At 31.3% G+C, this 20,036-nt stretch overlaps 1 protein-coding gene across 8 annotated transcripts in view; it reads right to left on the minus strand.

The window, feature by feature from the left end:
- Window positions 1-20,036, minus strand: part of LOC129981809 (inositol hexakisphosphate and diphosphoinositol-pentakisphosphate kinase-like) — a 141,452-nt gene that overhangs the window by 52,133 nt on the left and 69,283 nt on the right. For 6 of the 8 annotated variants that reach the window (XM_056092829.1, XM_056092828.1, XM_056092830.1 and 3 more), the window contains 4 exons: window positions 19,416-19,525; window positions 16,663-16,748; window positions 14,873-14,995; window positions 6,369-6,490 (listed from right to left, as the gene is read on the minus strand). In XM_056092829.1, the coding sequence (XP_055948804.1) occupies window positions 6,369-6,490; window positions 14,873-14,995; window positions 16,663-16,748; window positions 19,416-19,525 (441 nt within the window). The remainder of the gene's footprint in view (window positions 1-6,368; window positions 6,491-14,872; window positions 14,996-16,662; window positions 16,749-19,415; window positions 19,526-20,036) is intronic. The other 2 variants (XM_056092832.1, XM_056092831.1) reach the window with 1 other exon arrangement.

Genomic DNA, 20,036 nt, shown 5'->3' on the forward strand with positions numbered 1-20,036 from the left:
TTAGAAGAAATGGAAAAGAAATTTGAGAAATTGAAGCAAGAAATGGAAGTTCAAGTTACTGAAGAATCAAGAGAGTCCTATGAAACTCCTCAAGAATTTGGATTGGCTGCTGCAAATCAATCTCAAAATGCTCTATATATGCCTGTTGTCAACAGACCCTGTATGAAATTACTGCCGTATGACGGACAAACATCTTAGCAGGTGTATAAGACGCAGTTCGCCATTGTCGCAGAAGCTAATGGCTGGGATCCAATTACCAAAGCTCGCCAATTGGCTTCTTCTCTCCGAGCCGAAGCTGCAGATATACTGAGGACCATTCCCGATAATGAACAGTTAAATTTTGATGCTCTTTCAAGTGCCCTAGAGTTGCGTTTCGGCGAGAAATGCCTGAAGGATTATAGCCGACTTCAGTTAAAGACTCGCCAACAAAAACCCAACGAAACCCTTCAAGAGCTCGCAACGGACATTGAAAAGCTGTCCCACCTCGCCTTCTCCGATTGTCCTACTGAAGTAAGAGAGACTTTAGCTGTGCAGTATTTCGTCGATGGCGTCAGAGACGTAGAAATACAAAAGGCACTACGAATGGCGGAAACTAAGGATCTGAAGTCCGCTTTAGTCTACGCGATCAAGTTTGAAGCGGCACAACAAGCATCGAGAAGGGATCGTCACTTTATCAGAGGTGCGGAGGTGAAACGAGATGAGGATCCTTTACTTAAAGTTATGACACAACTGTTAGAGGAGTTCCGGGGGATGAAGCAGAGGTCTGGAGAGGAGACAGGCAAATTTAAAAGAAACAACGCCCGTTGCTGGAAATGTGGAGCAGAAGGCCATCTCCAAAGGCAATGCCAGGCTCGCCAAGATCAACGGCCTAGGAGCCTGTCGAGGAATAATACTCAGGAAAACTAGGTAGTGGCGGTCTCGCGGGGCGGAGGTTGCCAGAGAATGAAAAGCCCCATTTTGAAGTGTTACAAATTTCATCAAGCAGCGAGAATGGACTGTTTATTGAAGCGAATGTAAATGGATTTCCGTGTCGAATGGTCGTTGACACAGGGGCCAATGTCACCATTTTGCGCCAAGATTTAGCACAACAACTTGGCGTAAAAATTCTTCGGACACCGCCCTGCGTTACCCTTCAGACCGTGAAAGGGGATAAAATCCCCATTATTGGCAAGATGCATATAACAATTAAGTTTGGAAATGTGTTATATGGCCATACCGTGTTTGTAGCCAAAATCACCGACATTTTTATACTCGGTTTGGACTTCTTAACAAAACATAATTTTGTAATTGACTTTGAGAATAATGTGCTACGCTCAAATTCGGAAGATGTAGCGTTATTCCAGTTAGGAGCTGTTGAAAGAGAACCGTGTCATCGAATAACTTGTAAAAGTGATATTACTATTCCAGCTCGAATTGAGATGCTTGTAAGAGGGGCCGCTGAGAAAAGTCAAAACTTTCGACATGGTCTAACTGAATTTCCGGACTCTGAAAATTTTCCAAAAGGTGTATTGGTTGCTTCCACACTGGTAGATCTTTCGAAGGAAACTGTACCAGTCAGAGTTGTTAATCTAACTGGTAATCCTAAAACAATCAGGAAAGGCGACGTATTAGCAACATGTGCTCCAGTCACCTGTATACAGAAACATCCCGAAATCATGTCGAAAAAGCCTTCTAAAGAACTCGAACTGAATCTGTTGAAGCCCACTGAATTGAATGAGGAACAGAAAAGTGTAGCATGGATGCTTATTGACGAATACGAGGAACTGTTTTCCTGTACATCCGGTGACCTCGGGAGAACAAAATTGGCTCAACATCGAATTGAAACTGGGAATCACTCTCCTATTAAACAGAATCCCCGAAGACTACCAATTGCTAAGACAACAGAAGTTAAAGATCTACTAAGGGACATGCAGGAACGAGATGTCATCGAGCCTTCGTCGAGTCCCTGGGCTTCTCCCATCGTGTTAGCCCGAAAGAAAGATGGATCTACGAGATTTTGTGTAGACTATCGACGGCTCAATGATGTCACAAAAAAGGACAGTTATCCACTTCCACGAATCGATGACACGTTAGACATTCTTAGCGGAAACAAGTGGTTCTCTACCTTGGATTTGAAAAGCGGCTATTGGCAAATAGAGATACATCCTGAAGACCGTGAAAAGACAGCATTCACGACAGGAGGACAAGGACTTTGGCAGTTTAAGGTCATGCCGTTTGGTCTCTGTAATGCACCAGCTACCTTCGAACGCCTCATGGAGACAGTGTTGAACGGACTCACTCCTGAAGCTTGCCTTGTTTATTTAGACGACATCATCATTGTAGGGAAAAGTTTCGAGGAACACCTCAGCAACCTAAGGAGAGTATTTGAAAAATTGAAAGAGGCCAAATTGAAGCTAAACCCCTCCAAATGCAACTTATTCCGTCACGAGGTGAATTATCTGGGTCACATAATTTCTGCTGATGGTGTTAGAACTGATCCACAGAAAGTGTCAGCTGTAAAAGACTGGAGGCGCCCTAAAAATGTGCATGAGCTTAGAAGTTTTCTCGGTCTGTGCACATATTACAGAAGATTTGTTAAAGGATTTTCTTCAATCGCGAGACCTCTCCACAGGCTGACTGAAAACAAACAGAAGTTCTTGTGGACAGACGAATGCGAGGAAGCATTTAATAGCTTGAAGGCGGCTCTAACATCGTCTCCCATTCTAGTTTATCCGGATCCCGAAAAGCAATTCATTCTTGACACGGACGCAAGCCATGAAAGTGTCGGAGCAGTTTTATCCCAAGAAATTAACGGCCAAGAACATGTCATCGCATACTGGAGCAAGTGTCTTTCAAAGCCTGAAAGAAATTACTGCGTCACCAGAAAAGAATTACTGGCCATTGTAAAAGCTGTTGAGAACTTTCATAGTTATCTTTACGGTCGGAAGTTTCTGCTCCGAACGGATCATGCGTCCCTGACATGGCTTTTAAATTTTAAGAACACCGAAGGCCAGATAGCTAGATGGATTCAGAAACTTGAAGAGTACGATTTCGAGATCAAACATCGCAAGGGGTCCCTTCATGGTAATGCTGACGCCTTATCAAGAAGACCATGCTCGAATGCTTGTTCTTACTGCACTACAGTCGAGAAGAAATATGACATGATAACACCTGTCATTCGTCAAATAAAGGATTCGGTATCGACACAAATAGACCGTTGGAGCGATAAAGAAGTCAGAGAAGCTCAACTTACGGATCCCGACATAAAACCTATCTTGGAACTTCTTGAAACATCTAGCACTAGACCCAGTTGGCAAGATATCTCCAGCTATCGTCCGGATAGCAAACGCTATTGGGCTCTCTGGGATTCACTCCATATTCGTAATGGTGTATTATACAGAAAATGGGAGTCTGAGGATGGCAAAACATCAAAATGGCAATTAGTACTCCCACGATCAAGAATACCGGAAGTGTTGGAACAATTACACAGTAGTCCAACCGGAGGTCATTTTGGAATATTGAAGACCATCCAAAAGGTTCGGGAGCGGTTTTTCTGGAGCAAAGTAAGAGATGACGTAGAAAGATGGTGCAAGTCCTGCGATGCATGTGGGGCCCGAAAAGGACCCAAAACACGATGCCGTAGAAAATTACGGCGCTATAATGTAGGGGCACCATTTGAAAGAATCGCGTTGGACATCTTAGGGCCTCTCCCACGTTCAAATGATGGCTACAAATACATCTTAGTTGTCAAGGATTATTTTACCAAGTGGCCCGAGGCTTACCCGATCGCTGATCAAGAAGCTACAACAGTTGCCGAAGTATTACTGCAGAACTGGATTTCTCGCTATGGGACGCCCCTTCAGATGCACTCTGATCAAGGCAGAAATTTCACTTCTGCTGTATTCAAGGCACTTTGTGTCCTTCTTAAGATTGATAAGACACAAACTACCCCCTTACATCCCCAGTCAGACGGCATGGTTGAGAGATTTAATAGAACGATCTTAAACCATCTCTCTATCCACGTTTCCATGAATCAACAAGACTGGGATCGGAAGCTTCCTATGTTCCTGCTTGCCTATCGAAGTGCCGTCCATGAAACCACTGGATTCACTCCCTCCCAGATGCTCTTCGGTCGTGAACTCCGTCTGCCCTGTGATCTCCTGTTTGGGCGCCCTCCTGATGTGCCTTCTTCTCCTGAAGAATATGTCCATGAACTACAGGAACGTTTAGAAAGTGTGCACGAGTTCGCCCGTAATCGGATCGACATCGCAACGGAAAAGATGAAGACCAGGTACGACACGAGAGCTACAGGACATGAATTTCACGAAGGTGACAAGGTTTGGTTTTGGAACCCGATTCGACGAAAAGGACTTTCTCCAAAGTTACAGACAAATTGGGACGGTCCATATACAGTCCTAAAAAGACTAAATGACGTTGTGATTCGTATCCAAAAATCTAAGAACTCAAGGCCTAGGGTAGTGCATTGTGATCGGCTGGCCCCTTATTTTTGTAACTCTAGGGACGAAACTAGCTGATCAAAAGAGCCACTTATATGCTTGTATGTAACTGTGTACTGTCGACCATTGTATATACTTGTAAATAATTTTTACCTATTCAAGGATTGTACTGCCCGGGACGTGCAGTCCTTGAGAGGGGGGCAATGTTACGAATTCTGTGGATTGGTGTAATTTGTCTTATGATAATGAATGTTATATGTATCCCATTGTATTTCAATAGCAAGTCGCCAAATTGGCGAGATATTGGCTCATTGGCGATGTTTTAGGCAACTAATTTTTGTCGCCAGATTTGGCGACATTTCGCCAAGTTTGGCGACGGAAGTTGGAAACCTTGGCGACAGAGAGAATTTTCTAGAGGGATCCTGATTTCTTGAATTCTCTCCAAGGTTCTGGATTTTTCTAATATGACATAACTTCCTGTTAGTGACGTCACTTCCGGCAGAGAGCATATAAAAACAAGCACGAAAGATTAGGAGTGGTATTGGAGCCTTAGACAGCAAGCAAGCTGTAGGCTGGTGACTGAGCTATTGAATGCGCAGTGTTATTCTTGTAGTCTTCGTTAAATAAATAGCTTTATTTATTTTTTTTTAAAAGGATTCTGCTTATTGAATTTACTCTAAGCACATCGCAGGAAAGTCGTAACAATATAATATAGTATAGACATAGAGTATACATCATTTTCTCCTGATATTACCCTGTTAGGCTTGGATAAAATTGTATATACTATATAAATGTAAAGGATATTTTCCTCAAAATGTTTCCATTTATATTTATTTATCAAGGTGAAATCCAAGCATCCTCTAGGTCAATTTTGTTGTTATGTCTAATTCCCCCAAAACTACAGGGGTCAAAGACATGATCAAATATAGGTTGTCAATGAGTTGCACAAGTTGTCAAACTTCTGCTGGTCAAAGATTTTTGGAGCCTTAAGTATCACTTGATATAACTTTAATCCTAGTGTGGTGGTAATATTATAAGCCAGATAACAACTTCCGGAGAAGAGAGTACTCTTTTGTCTAGTGGTTATGTTACTCGGCTATGAACCCTAACGTTGCGAGTTCGAACCTCAACCCGCACATTGGTGACCCTGGTTCTGAACAACCGCATCCTTCATTCTGCTGTCGTGGCTCCATCTACCGGCAGCAACCACTCACACACACTCGCCGTCGCTCGCCATAACACTTGGCGCGGTATCAACGTTCGTCGCTCGCCATAACGCCTGGCGCGATAAACTCTACCGACTCACTGGTGGGGGACTGTTGTGGTGGTAATATTATAAGCCAGATAACAACTTCCGGAGAAGAGAGTACTCTTTTGTCTAGTGGTTATGTTACTCGGCTATGAACCCTAACGTTGCGAGTTCGAACCTCAACCCGCACACCTAGCACATGGGAAAGTATTGCAGGAAAATTTCTAGTATTGCAGGAAAATTTCTGCAAGTCATATACAATCTTTTGCATGTCAAACTAATTACAATAAGTAATACATTAATTATTAAAGTACCAGTTTCTGAATAATGCTGATTTTTTTAAACAATACTGTCAATGAGCGTGTGCCATCTCACCAATATAAAAAAAACATGAAATGAACGAGAAAGTTAGCTTACAATATTATAAATAGAACGTTTCAAAATGAGGGCCAAATCAGTCGATCTGACTCTTCATGAGTATTTAAAAAAGCCAACATGCGAAATGAATGAAATTTGGCATTACAATTTCTACCAAATTAAGGTTAATGGATCCAAATACATACTCAGTTCTCTTCATCATAAACCGCACGATATTTCATGCATGGTATAAGATGAAAGTGGAGGTCTGATAGTTTATTAGAAATATCTTTGAAACATTCTTATTAGTATCAAAAATATATTACTTTTGCAAAGGCAGCAGCCGTCATTTGAACTCTCCCTTCATCTGAGGCATAAATCTTGAGGTCATGACGATATGTACTGTGGAGACGCAACAGGCCAAGGCCTTGGGTACCAGCGTACTCACCTGCATTGAAATGGAACTCATCTTAAAATTAAAGATAGAAACACATTTGGCACTAATTATAGTCTTTCTATTGATGCTATATTCTTTAACCTAAAACCACGGATCGTTTTCCTTTATTTACAGGAATTTACCAAAAATTGCATCGTCACACCCTGTACCTTCATTACGATTTCGAAGAAAGAGATCATGCAAAACATGTATATTTTAATAATGGAGATATTTTTGCTTTCTGATGTATGAAGTATGCAGAGATAAAGTATTGTAAAACATTCCAATTCAAGATTTCGACGAATCTCACAGTTTAGAGCTCTGTGGATCTGAAAAATACATTTTTGGCATTATGTCAGCCTGTCTCTGAGCGTGATAGATTAAACACGATTATTTAAGCAAGAATTTTACTTTAGATAATGTTTTTAAACAGAAGAAATGATTTATTCTATAAATAAAATTTTTTATAAGAATGGGAAAAGAAAGAATGAGCACAGAGAACAAATAAAAAGACAGATTAAAGACAACTTGTTAAAAATTGAATTTCTATTTTTGCAATTTTTTGTTGTTTGGCAACTTTTTATTGTTCTAAAAGAAGAATCAATAAATTAAGAAATAACTGTCAAACAATTTGAGATCAAAATAGCTTCGATAGCGTGTTAAAATTCCAAAAATAAGTGCGTTTACTGAAGAATTAAGCAAAATAAAAGAAAGAATAGATGAATGAGTGCAAGTAATTTTAAAAGTGTTGAGAACTTATTATGCAAATACATTTTTGTACTCTATCCTGTGACTAAGTGACTTAATTAATGCAACTGCAATAATGCTCTATTGCACAAAAATCAGTATGCACTATGATATTTAAAGTAATAAGTTAACTTGGTTCTGATGCTGTTTGAAGAATTGAGATTGCACTTATCACAGTAATCAATATTTAAGCAGCATCAGTGGGTTTTTTTATGATTATTTAGCACAAAATTTTTCGAATTTATAGATTCAAACACTATAGAGTCATTCCATGTCAATTTAATAAGGCAGAAAAAAAATTTTTTTTTATCCTTATCAACTCAGAGTTTCTTGAAATTTAGAACATATGTACTATTGATATAGACTAAGGAAAATACGAAATTTTACTTAGATATGTTAAGTCGTTAATGAATTATAGAGTTCTAAATTTCTCAGAAACGGTGCTAAAACAAAAAACAGCATTCTTTTAAATAGTTATAAAAGCTTTCTTAATTTGGTCAGAAGCTAGAGGTAGGAGACATTTGGCAGCTTCTTATATGTTCTTCCCTCTGATATGCAACATCATATAGGTTCAAATAAACTTCTGAAAATTAAATTAAATTTTTTCAAAAAGTATATATTTAAAAATTTTCTAATTAATTCTAAGAATAGTATGAATTACTATAAAGGGAAAAACGCAAATTTCGGATAATAATGGTTTTATTGTTAAAAAATGAAAACTAGCTCTCCTTTTTATAAAATAAGGATTTTAATGAAATTTAAATATTAAATTCATTAAACTAATAATAATTCTAATCATGATGTATATAATAAATAGTTTTAATGAAATAGTGGAAAATAGCAGATTGATATGTAAGCATTATAGCACATTTAAAGTAAAATATATCTAAGTTTGTTGTTATCTAAGATTTTTTGAAAATTACAACATAAGATGAAGCACAGAGGTCAGACCTACTGGTTGACCACTGGGCAAGCCAGTAGGTCAGAATCTATTCTTTGGTTATATATTTCAAAGAGGAAAACAAAGTTCAACATTTCAGTTAAGTAATTATTTCTGATTCCTAGAGAACAATACAGTTGCTGTGTTGCAGTTCAAAAGAAACATATCTTTTTTGAAAGTCAAATCTGAAATCTTATAAAAAAATATCATAGGTTTCAGATGGATCAGCTGTCAACACAAAATTAAAAACAAAATTTCTTAAACATCTGCTTTTATCAAAAAGATTTTAAAGTGGAAGGAGAGTGGCCCTTTTCAATTTCTACTATTAGCTCACACTCACCCTATATATATTTATATATCTTGTTCCAATTTTCAATCGTTAATAAAATACTTTTTATTCATCCACTTAAGTTCAAATATATTTTTTAAAACTTTTAGTGGATGACACTTGATGTTAATACAGTTTTTTCAAATATTAATTCATTAATTATTAAATTTAATTAATTTTTAATACTTTAAATAGAGTTTTAGCAGTTTGTAATGAAAATTGTAATCAACAGGCAGTAACTCAATCGGTAAAATGAAAGGATTTCAGTATTTTTTACGTGAAGGTGAAAATGAGACTTGTGATAGAGTAATGGACTGGTAGCTCATGTCAGTTAGTAAAGTTATTATGAAAACCAAATTCAAACATCACTACAATTTTTTGAATGGGCGATTAAAATAGTCTCAACATAGACGTTTCATATTCAAATCAAGAAGATTATGCTGCATCAGAGTATTTTTTGATGCACTGCTTTGATCAAACATTGTCCTTCAAAGAACAGTACCATGCATTAATTTCCATATTTACATCTAAAATATTAGTGTAAAGCTTTTCTTTGGATTCAAAAGCTTTCGAAGAGGCTGTGTCTAAATTAAAATTTTGAATTATATTTTAAGAAATTTTTTCTTACCTGAACATATACAATGTTGCATATAATAGCAAAGAGTATGAAAAAGGCTGTAAAATATCACCTATCACAGATCTCTAATTCAATTAGGAAAGCTTTTATAATTACTATTTATTGTTTTTAACCCCATTTCTGAGAGCTTTAAGATATATAATTCAAAAACGACTTCACATATCTCAATAAAATTTTATATTTTTCCAAGTCTATATTAATAATATATATGTACCAAGTTTCATGCAATTCTGAGATGGTGAGTATTGAATTGACATAGAATGGCCCTACAAGAGATTTTGTATACTGTATTCAGCATTATGCATCTTGCTTGAAAATGGAAATAATGAAACATTCACGGAATATGACAGAAATTCAGCGATAGAAATTTCATTAGAAACTATATATTAGTTTTTTAAAATTTTATAATCCACACAAGTTAAATATATAATAAAGCATTTGAAATCTTAGATTACTGCTTGATGAGAGAAAATTAAATAATAAGAAAGAATGTTTGAAATCTTTAACAATTATATTTTAGAACTATGACTGTTATTACGGGTGATTAAAATCAAATTAATGAATGATAGTATATTTTATTTGTAAACTTTAAGCAGACAAAAATAAATTCATTTATAAAACAACGAAAATAACAAACATATATTCCAAATTCAGATTACTAAGTTGGGCCTTCATAATTATCATTTCAGTAAATATAATAGTAAAATGGCTCATTATAAAAAAAAAATATTTGCTGACTTCTGCTTTAAGGATATGCATATTTAGCTAAAAAGGTGAACATTACAGAGATTAATATGAACAAATTGAAAAAAATATAACATTTTATCATTTCCAATTCAGTTAAATAAAACCAATAAATACTTCTCCTTTAACATACATAATCTAAGCTTGGATAGTGAAGTCTTTAATTTGCTAATGCAATATTTCAATTTCCTAATTAAATTTATTTTCAAAAACATTACTGCTAATTCATATAAGGTTTTCCAATAATATTTTTCTTAAACTTTTTCTTCCATGTTTATATTATCAGTCATAGGATTATTAATGTAAAAAAAAAAAAATCATCTTTAAAAACAAATAAATATAACTAAAATGTAAAGTTTATTACAAATTAATTGTTAAATGCATGAAAAAAATAAACTGATTAACCAAACTATAAATCTATATGTTCCTAGTTGTTTAACTAAAATTAATTCCTAATTATTTTCACTTCACCTCAAATAATATTTATAAACTGATGTTTTGTTGATAAGTTTTCAAATATATTTTTATAAATAGATATTTTTTTTTCTAAAATGTTAAATAAAAACTACTAAATTTTGCTACTTGCAGAAAGATTGTTCTATATTTCATTAATTACAGTTCAAAAATCTTAAATTGAAGGTGTTTATTTTCACAATTAAAATTTGTCAAAAATATAAAATTTAAACAAAATAAGACTTCTACTGGTCAATTTTCTTTCCACATTTTACCTTTGATCTTCATGCATGGATCAAAAGAAAACTTCCACAATTCAGGCACACAAACTCTAGATACATACACAAAGGAGACACATAAAAGGAATCATATAAACATAAACAACAAATAGAAGTCCCTTTAATGCACATCACTTTCTGGGTTTATTTTTAAAACCTTATGCAATACAAAGAAATTCAAAGTTAACATTTCACCATTAATTTCTAAAGAAGTTATTATTCATTTTCAAGTTTTCTAACTTGAAAATAAAGCTCAAGATATTATTTATTTTAAATAGCTTCTTTAGCAAAATATTTTGTTTTGTATAATCATCTAAAAATTAAAGTTCCTGAATAGAAATAGCTCCAAATGCTATAAAGTGGGAAAAAATTAACTTATTCAAGCATTTTAAAAATTATTAAAATATTTCATCTACTATTAAGAACTATTTAAAAATTCTTATTAATGAAATATTTTAGATGCATTTTTATTTTTTTCAAATTTATCATCATTGAAAACTTTATTTACAAGATTAAGGTTCGGATACAGAATATTTAAATATCATTTAAATTTTGAATTTTAGACATTTTAAATATGCTGTTTAATTAGAAAAATATGTGTTTTTTAAATAATGAATGCTTAAAGAATGTCGAGCACTTGAATCTATTAATCTGACTATTTTTATATCACCTCCAATGAAGTTTAATTGCCTTGTAAAATTTAAGGCACTACAATTAAAATTCAAATTGGATTATGATTTTTTTATTAAAAATGAATAGCTCCTTATATTTCTACTACATAAGATTAATATCGTTTATAGATTCTGATAAGTTAATACATCTGACCAAAATGTATTTCAATTCTGCACAGTTCTGTTTAGTCTGAAATGATTCTTAGCAAAGAAATAATTTAAGCTATACATTTTACATTAAAAGAAAAATAAAATTTACTTTTGAACCAACATTGTTACAGCTTAGTTGATAAAATACTGCGATTAATGCATGATGTAGAAGAGATTATATTTTTGTCCTGTGAAATATCTAAAATCCAACAAAATGATGTGCTATCTAGGGACCACTGAGTTGGTATACAATGGTATAAACATAAACAAACATTTTTATATTATTAAAAATATAAATGGAGGAAGGACTTCATAAATGCTTGGCAATCAGATTGAAGAAAAAAAGCTTATAAGGCTACTTGAAATAAAATTCAAAACAGGGTTCTCACATCCCATTTTTGCATTTGGAATTTTCTTCTCCTATTTTTATTAATTCTGAATTCTATTAAAAAAAGGTTAAATTATCCAAAATACTCAAATTTTTTATATAGAATTTTCAGTCTGAGTAGAATTTCAACCAAACTGCATCACTGCGAAAAAAACCCCTATAAAATTAAATTTTTATGATATACCCTGATTATAACGGCTATAACTTCTTTGTAAATATTAATATAAAGATAAAATTTAAGCACAATACTGAAGATAACAATAATGCTCAATGCGACCCCACAAACAACATCCAAGCAGAAAACCTTTCTCACTGTGAAGATTATCACATGGACAATTCATTCAATGATAAAAACCAATGAGATGTTAAGACAGAATCTTTGGCATACTACTAGAAAATTTGCACATTTTACATATTAAAATTAATTTTCTTAATGGCTCTCGATTCTGTATATACATTGCACAAGCCAGCAATAATGTAAAAAAGTTAACACAAAGAATGGACAGGCAGCCACAGGCACAAATATGCTTCACAATGTCTAAAATAGATTATGGTTTGAATTTTTCTTAAATGGTCAAGGATAGCTGTATACAAAAATCTTTTTCATCTTCAAACTTCAGTGTATTCAGTATATTTCAGGTCATTGTTTTCTTATCACAATTCACAAGGAATTTATAGCTATTTGAAATCAGGGCTAACCTCTGGAATTACTCAATAATACAACTTAATTGAAAATGGAATGAAGGTATTATCAAGAATAACTTCCTTAAGGAAATAAATAGCAATGAGAACCCTGAAAATAAGGAAGTAGCCAATTGATTGTTTCCTTCTTCCTGATTCTTCTTTGAAAAGGAGGTATTAGTGGAAAGTTAAACTAGAGAAGCAAAAGCTTTTTCATAAACTGATAAATATTCAGCAGTCAATTAATTTCATTAATAGCTTTTAAAAAATATACGCTTAATATTTTATCTACTATGAAAATGTAAGATGGAAAGACTACACATTTAAGAAAATAATCACTAAATATCTTCTGCATGCAATTACGAGCTTGCTAAGAAATGTTCACAATTTCAGAAAGAAGGAAATGGAAGAACAATGTGAATAATTCTACTGAAATGAGTTTCTGCTGGCCTTTGCACTTTCATGCCTGAAATTAAAATATTTTTCAAAGCCTCTAACTTTATAATAACTACATCTAAACAAATGCATGTCTCTCTGTATTAGCAATAAAAGAACACAAAGACTCATAAGCCATCAAAAGAAGCAAAACAGAACCAAAAATCTGAAATTTATAAACAAAAAAGAATTCAAAATATATATAAAAAAAGAAAGAGTTGTTAAAAATAACACATATATTCTGAATAATTTATGAAAAAAAACATCAAAATTTCTTTAATATATGCAAATGCATGTTCCATGCAATTAAATAAAAAAACTACTAAAAGCCAATCAAATGAAATAGAAAGGGAAAGGCAGGAAATTCTTTTTAAAGTTAAGAATCTGCAATTTTCCCTCCTAAAGACAAAAACTTTCTAAATTTATGAGTAATCAAATGAAACCCATTTAAAAGAATTGAAAAGTTTTAAATTAATCTAAAAAAAGAAAGAATTATCAAATTTTATATAGTTTTATATTTTATTCTTTTTGTCTCATTTTTAATCTTCTAAATGAATTTTTTTCAAAGTAATTTGTAATGTAAAGTCATTTTGAAAATTTCCAGTATTTTAGACACATATGCACATAAATTTGATAATTTTACTGAAACCAAAGTTTTATGATGAAAACCTTGCATTTTCATTTTGATTCGCTTAAAAAAAAACAAATATGATAATTGAAAAATTTATTACAAATCAAATTTTCAAAAATCAGAAAATTTTATTTTATATGTAACTGGTTATGTAAGTATCAAGACTGCCACTCAACTCAGAAAAAGAAATACTCTGTGTTTTCCTTGTATATATATATATATATATATGTGTGTGTGTGTGTGAGTGATGTGTGTAGTATATGAGGAAACGTGGACAGCGCTCTTGCCAGTTATAATAGAATAACCACCCAATTTCTATCAGAAAAAAAGAGTTGCTGGATATAGCATAGAAAATAAGTTAATTTTAAACTGATTTTTAGTATTTCAGAAAACTCAAATATATTTAATATTTTCTTGATTCTTTTTCTTTAAAAATGTAAAGAATTATTTTAATGTTACTTGGTGCTAAAGTTAATGCTAACAAAATAATTAAACAGAAGTGATATTCTTTTTTTCTTTCAGGAATGCTTCACAATATTTCATAATTTGTAAGTAAAAATGTGTTTTCAATATTTTAGAACATTGAATATTTTGTTCCTAAAAGGTTCTAAAATGTAATATCTTTCAAAAATATCTAAAGTTAATCTATTGTAAAAATTTAATTGGAATTAACAATATTTTCAGATATTTATGATAAAAAACAAATCTCATTAAAAGGTTAGTAATTTTCAAAACAGTTACATTAATATTAAAAAAAATGGACGTTGATGAGCCTTGCTCACACAAAAGTTACAAGCCACATGTATTATTTCAGTGCTATCTCAGAAGTTCTGAATTTTAAAAACAAAAAAGTCACACTCTACGTTCCACAAAGCCATAATAATTTTTCTGTCTATTTTTGAGCTTTTTATTACATTTGATTAATAATGGTTTATTTTTTTCACTATAAAGGGTCACTTTATCAGTTATTAAACAATTTTGAATTTGAAGCAAAAGTAAAGAAAAGTTTTACTGCTGAAGTAAAACATTCTTGTTTAGGCTTCTCATTAAACATAATGTACTTTTGTCTGCTAATAAATATGTAAAAACATTAAACTATGCTCAATATATATTGAAAACATAAATTGATGTAACTCAGAGTTAACTAATCCACAACCCTACTTTTTTTTTAAGTACAGTATAACACTTATCTGAGATATTCCCAAATGCCACCATCCACAAGAATTTTTTAATGCACCTATGTTAAAAGCAAGCCTTGTTATTTCTACTGAGAAAGAAGGAATCAAGTGCCAAGCAGTTACGGGTGCCTACCTTGCCCACCAGGGTACATACATCGGAAGACCCGACCCAGTTCTTCAGCTTGAACTCGTCCTGCAGGTGTCAACTCGCCTCCCCACTTCAAGATGAGCACAAGGGAGGGTTCACGAGGAGTGTCTGGAAATAATAATAAAAAAATGTTGGTGGATTTAAAAGGATTAATTTATTTTATCTCAATTACTTTTCACTGTTCAGTATTTCATTCATAATTGAGAAACCACTGAATTTGTGCCTACATTTATGCACATGTAGGCAAACAAAAAGCAAAACATGTAGTATAATTTCACATTCATACCCTAAAGAAGTTTATAGGCACTCAAATGTAATTATTTAACTACAAATTTAAAGATTTTAGATAAACGACATTTTTAGTCCCAAACTTAGTAAACAATATATATGTATATACATAAAGAAAGCTTGCAATTAATAACATAAAATTGGCCTTTAGAGAAACACTGAATTTCTAAGTTCTTACTAGCTTTTTAAAGGAATTAAATTTTATTTCAAGATATCAAAAGTGTTAACAGAATTGAAGCTGATGACTCAATTTATTACTTGGTGTATTAATATAAATTGCTCCTAAATAGTGTATTGATATAAATTTAAATAAAGGATTTTTAAACTATTCAGAATATCTATATTCTTTCAACTGAAAAAAAGCTTAAACTAATATATACAATAATATTTTATTTTGCATCTGTCAATTAATATACTTCTGAAAAATTATAGATTTTATACAGCCTTTGATCCCTATGAATCATATTCAGTAAAATATTCTTTAATAAATAAATAAATTTTAAATAAAAAAGAATGGTTCTAATCTTCTGCGATATCAAATATGACCAAATTATGAAGCTTATTTAAGGGCAATCAGTCTTGGAGAAATTCTAGGAATTAATCAGTGTATCTTCTTCAAGACATCCACAGGGTTGATCTAAAATGGTGCATTTTTATAAAATAATGATATTGATAATTTTGAAATAAGGCAGGAGGTTTCCAGACACAATTCACTAAAGATCAATCTTGCATGTGGGCCCAGTACCTGATGTGGCTGAAATGTCCTCTCTTTGATGTGTTATGAAAGTTTGACGATGGAGATGGCATTATAAGTAACATCTTACCATCAAACAGTGGTTCAGTTTTATAAGATTCATTCCAAAACAGCCTCTGTTGCTTTGAATTTTGACGTTAATAAAACTAAACTAAAGAAAGAAAATTAAAACAATTTTGTGATTAAAGGCAGTGTGGAAGAAAATTAATTCACTTGTCAGTTTTCCCGTTTTGGTTTTGAGAGCAAGATATAACAAAATAAATTTGACAATTGTGAAATTTTATTTTTTTTTATTAAAATCATACTTACTGATAAAATCGAAAATATTTACAACAATTACTTTATTGAGTAAATGAATGAAATTTTTCGCAAATGAATTTGATGAAAATCTGACAAAAATCATAGATATTTTTACACAAAGCATTAAAAAATTATTAAAGAAGAAATCAATTTAATGACGATTTAAATTAAAGGTTTTTTTCATAATACACATAATATTTTAGAAACTGGTTAGAACTCTGGTTAATTTTTGTTTAACAAAAAGAACTTCAAATTACTCATGACACAATCAATTGAAACTATACTCAACATAATGATTTGATACATTCAACCTATTTATTCTACTAAATATTAAACACTACCGAATCAGAAATTATTTAAAAAAAAAAAAAAAAACAATTTCAAATACTTTAAAAACTAAAAAAAGTTTAAAAACACAAATAAAAGTATCCACCTTCATCACTGCTGGATCTTCTCGGTCTTCCTTGAGGCTGATATTTCAATTGTACCTTTCTGTTGATTCCAGAAAAATGTCCGTACCTGAAAAGCACGTATACTTTAAGTCGTATTGTAACTTTCTTATCTCTAACACACACAAAATAGTTTGGACATAATTTAATAGTGGAATTGAATATGAAGAGAAAAAGAAAGGAATGCCTTTTATGTCAATATGCATATTTTTGGCCTAAAGTACATATCTTTCAAATGAAGAACTATTTCTAAATTATAATTTTGTCTCCTAATCACTAAAAACTCTAGAAATACTTGAAAGAAAGTATTTTTTACTAGTATAAAAATTCAATTTCATAAAAACAGGCTCAATATTAATTTTATTTCAGTCTTCTTTCTGTAAAATGCAATAAAGATAAATGAAACATTTCAAGGGAGAGATGAATTAGATAAACAGTTTTTAAACTTTATCACTAATTAAAGGTCAGAATTTCATTTATTCACTTTAAAAGGCACTTTAAGCTGAAAAATACTTCACTTGTTAAAAGATTATATCTGAAAGAATTTCATTATTGCTAGAGATATTTTAAAAAATATTTTTAATTTTTAAAAATATAAAATTATAACTATTTATTATAATTTTATTTGTTATAATTCAATCTTACTAAAAAATCGATATGAGAATTTAACTTTTAAAAGTCATATTTAAAAAAAGATATTCAATTTCTTTAAAATTTTTCACTTTAATGCATTTGGGGGAAAAAATCAATTGAAAGAAATAATTTAATCTGTCTCCAAGAAAATTTGTCCTTATTGGTTACCTTTTTTATCAAACAAACTTCTTTCTGACCAGATTTCTACCAAGACAAATAGAAATGATGGAGTGAAAATAAATGCCACTTCTGAGGACATGGTATTGAAATATTTTACATCCAAAGGGTCTATCACAATTGCATTTACTTAAAATGTTTTAAGATGTTACTAGAGAAGAAGAAACTGGAAGAAGATATAACTAGAGAGAATTTTAATTAGAGTGCACAAATACTCAAATTAAAATCAAATGCAAAATTTTATTATATAGCTGAATTCTGTATCAAATATTTAATTCCTTTTTTCTCACTGAGATTCACATAAGAGTTGCACCAATCAACATCTAGAATTAGGTTGCTTAAAGATGAATTAATCAAATGCCGATTAATTAATAAAAATAATATGCACACAATAATATATGTATCCTTATAGAATTTCACTTATAATTTTATATATAATCTAAATATTTCATATTTTTTAATATTTATTTAAATCTATGTATTTATATTTTGAAAATTATGTATTTTTGTTGTCATAAATATTGGGAGAATTTTAATGTAGTGATGAAATGTGAAGAAGTAATACATTATATCATCATATAAACTTGTCTAGATACTGTAGCACACTCAAACAACCAGAGGTAAGAAATCATTAGTTAAAAACTTTATACTAGCAGCAGCACCTTCCTTATCAGCAGTGAGATAAAAATAAAACACAGATCAGAATTCAAGAGATCCACCATCATTTAACCCTTTTCAATATTAATATTATTTTAAGAATTATACAATTTCATTACTAATTGTCATTTATTATTGTTTACGCAATGGTAAAATCATTCAGCAAACACAAAGATAACATGTATACAAAAAAAAAAAAAAAAAAAGAATAATTCAAATAATTAAAATTTATGATTATTCTCCAATTTAAAAATATATGTTTTTAATCATAATGTTTTTTTTAAAAAAAATCCTTGTATGATGAAAATATTTACATATTTCTAGAACGATTTTGATAAAAAAAAAAATTTAAAATAAATGTTTTGGAATAAAAATTTCTAACAATAGTTTATTACTTGAAATGGGAAATATTGTTTTCGAGTTTTAATTATTTTTTTTTCAAAGTGTCGCATAAAAACAAGCTATAAATTGAAGAATATGTTTTTGCATTTCCCAAAGTGCAAAAATAGAAACAGAAATTCCATTAATCATTACTTCAATGTGGAAAGAAATCTCCAAATGAATACTTAAAAAATATGCATACTATTTCAAATTTTGCTAACGAAAAATCGCTGGTAACAAGAGAAAGTCCATAATGCAAAAATGAATTGCACTCTTCTGCAGCAATATAAATAACATAATGAACCGAAGTCCACAATTTATAACAGTTTAAAAAATAATCACTAGTTTTTGCAAAGGAATGTGATTCACAATAGAATAATTTGTCAAATCCTTCAAGAAAACAATTTAACAGGAGATAAATGGGAATAATTTGTGATCACTGATGAAGCATAAGTGTACTTTGAAAAGTACCTTTGCATTCCTTGAAAAACTGAAGATAGATACAAGTATTGCATGTGTATCTTTTCAATACACTTTTGAGAAGTCCCACGACTCTTCACTAGTGAACAATAGACATTGTTGCTCCACTAGTCTGTTGAAAAGAATTCTTTCTATGTGTAACCTTACCATGGTTGATGGAATCTGGAAAGTAATGGAAAACAATACTGTTGGAAAACTCTTCTATCTTGCAAATCGTGATGCACACTTAGAGTTCAGGAAAAAGGCTTCTGATCAAAGATTGGGGGGGGGGGACTCTTTATATTTGAAACATTATTTAAATGACCCTTAAATCCTTCTACAAATTTCAAAACACCTTCTGTAATTAGGGGAATTGGTATTTAAAAGGTTTTCTTTTTATGTATGTCTCAGAAAAAAATAATTAACTTACATTTCAAGTACAGCTTTAAGCTGTTCCAATTTAGCTTTGTTTTCTTCTATCTCAAGATCTGGTTTCAATTCAATTTCACTGAGAAGAGATCTTGTGATGTCCAAGATTTCCTATGAAAGGAAAATTTAGCAATTAATGGTTGTGATATACCATAATGCAATCATTTCAAGAAAAGGCAATACTGACTTAAATTCCCCAAACAGAAACTTTACATGAGGGAGAGAAATATTGGGTTTATTTTATTTATATTTAATCTATTAAATTTAAAATGTATACATAAAACAAAAATTCTTCTTGAATGTTCGTGTTTAATTCTTGAACTGAAAAAGTCAAGAATAAATATAAATAATATTAGATATGAAAAAACATGGAGCCTTTTAGAAGAGTGTGCAAAGGCCTCTATAATGACTTATTCAATAAATATAATTTTTATGCAGAATAAAAATTGTTTCTTTTCAAATATATGGTTACATTTAAAAATATGGTTCAATTTATTGTTAAATTCTTGATCTTTTCCATCTACAATTAAGGTGGGTATTCTTGATCCTTTTTTAAAGTTTTAACCATAAAAAATTTAATACCAAATTTCACAAGTTATTGCTTGAAAAATTCACATTTTGC

Source organism: Argiope bruennichi, chromosome 8 (genome assembly GCF_947563725.1).
Source record: "Argiope bruennichi chromosome 8, qqArgBrue1.1, whole genome shotgun sequence".
Taxonomy (NCBI): domain Eukaryota; kingdom Metazoa; phylum Arthropoda; class Arachnida; order Araneae; family Araneidae; genus Argiope; species Argiope bruennichi.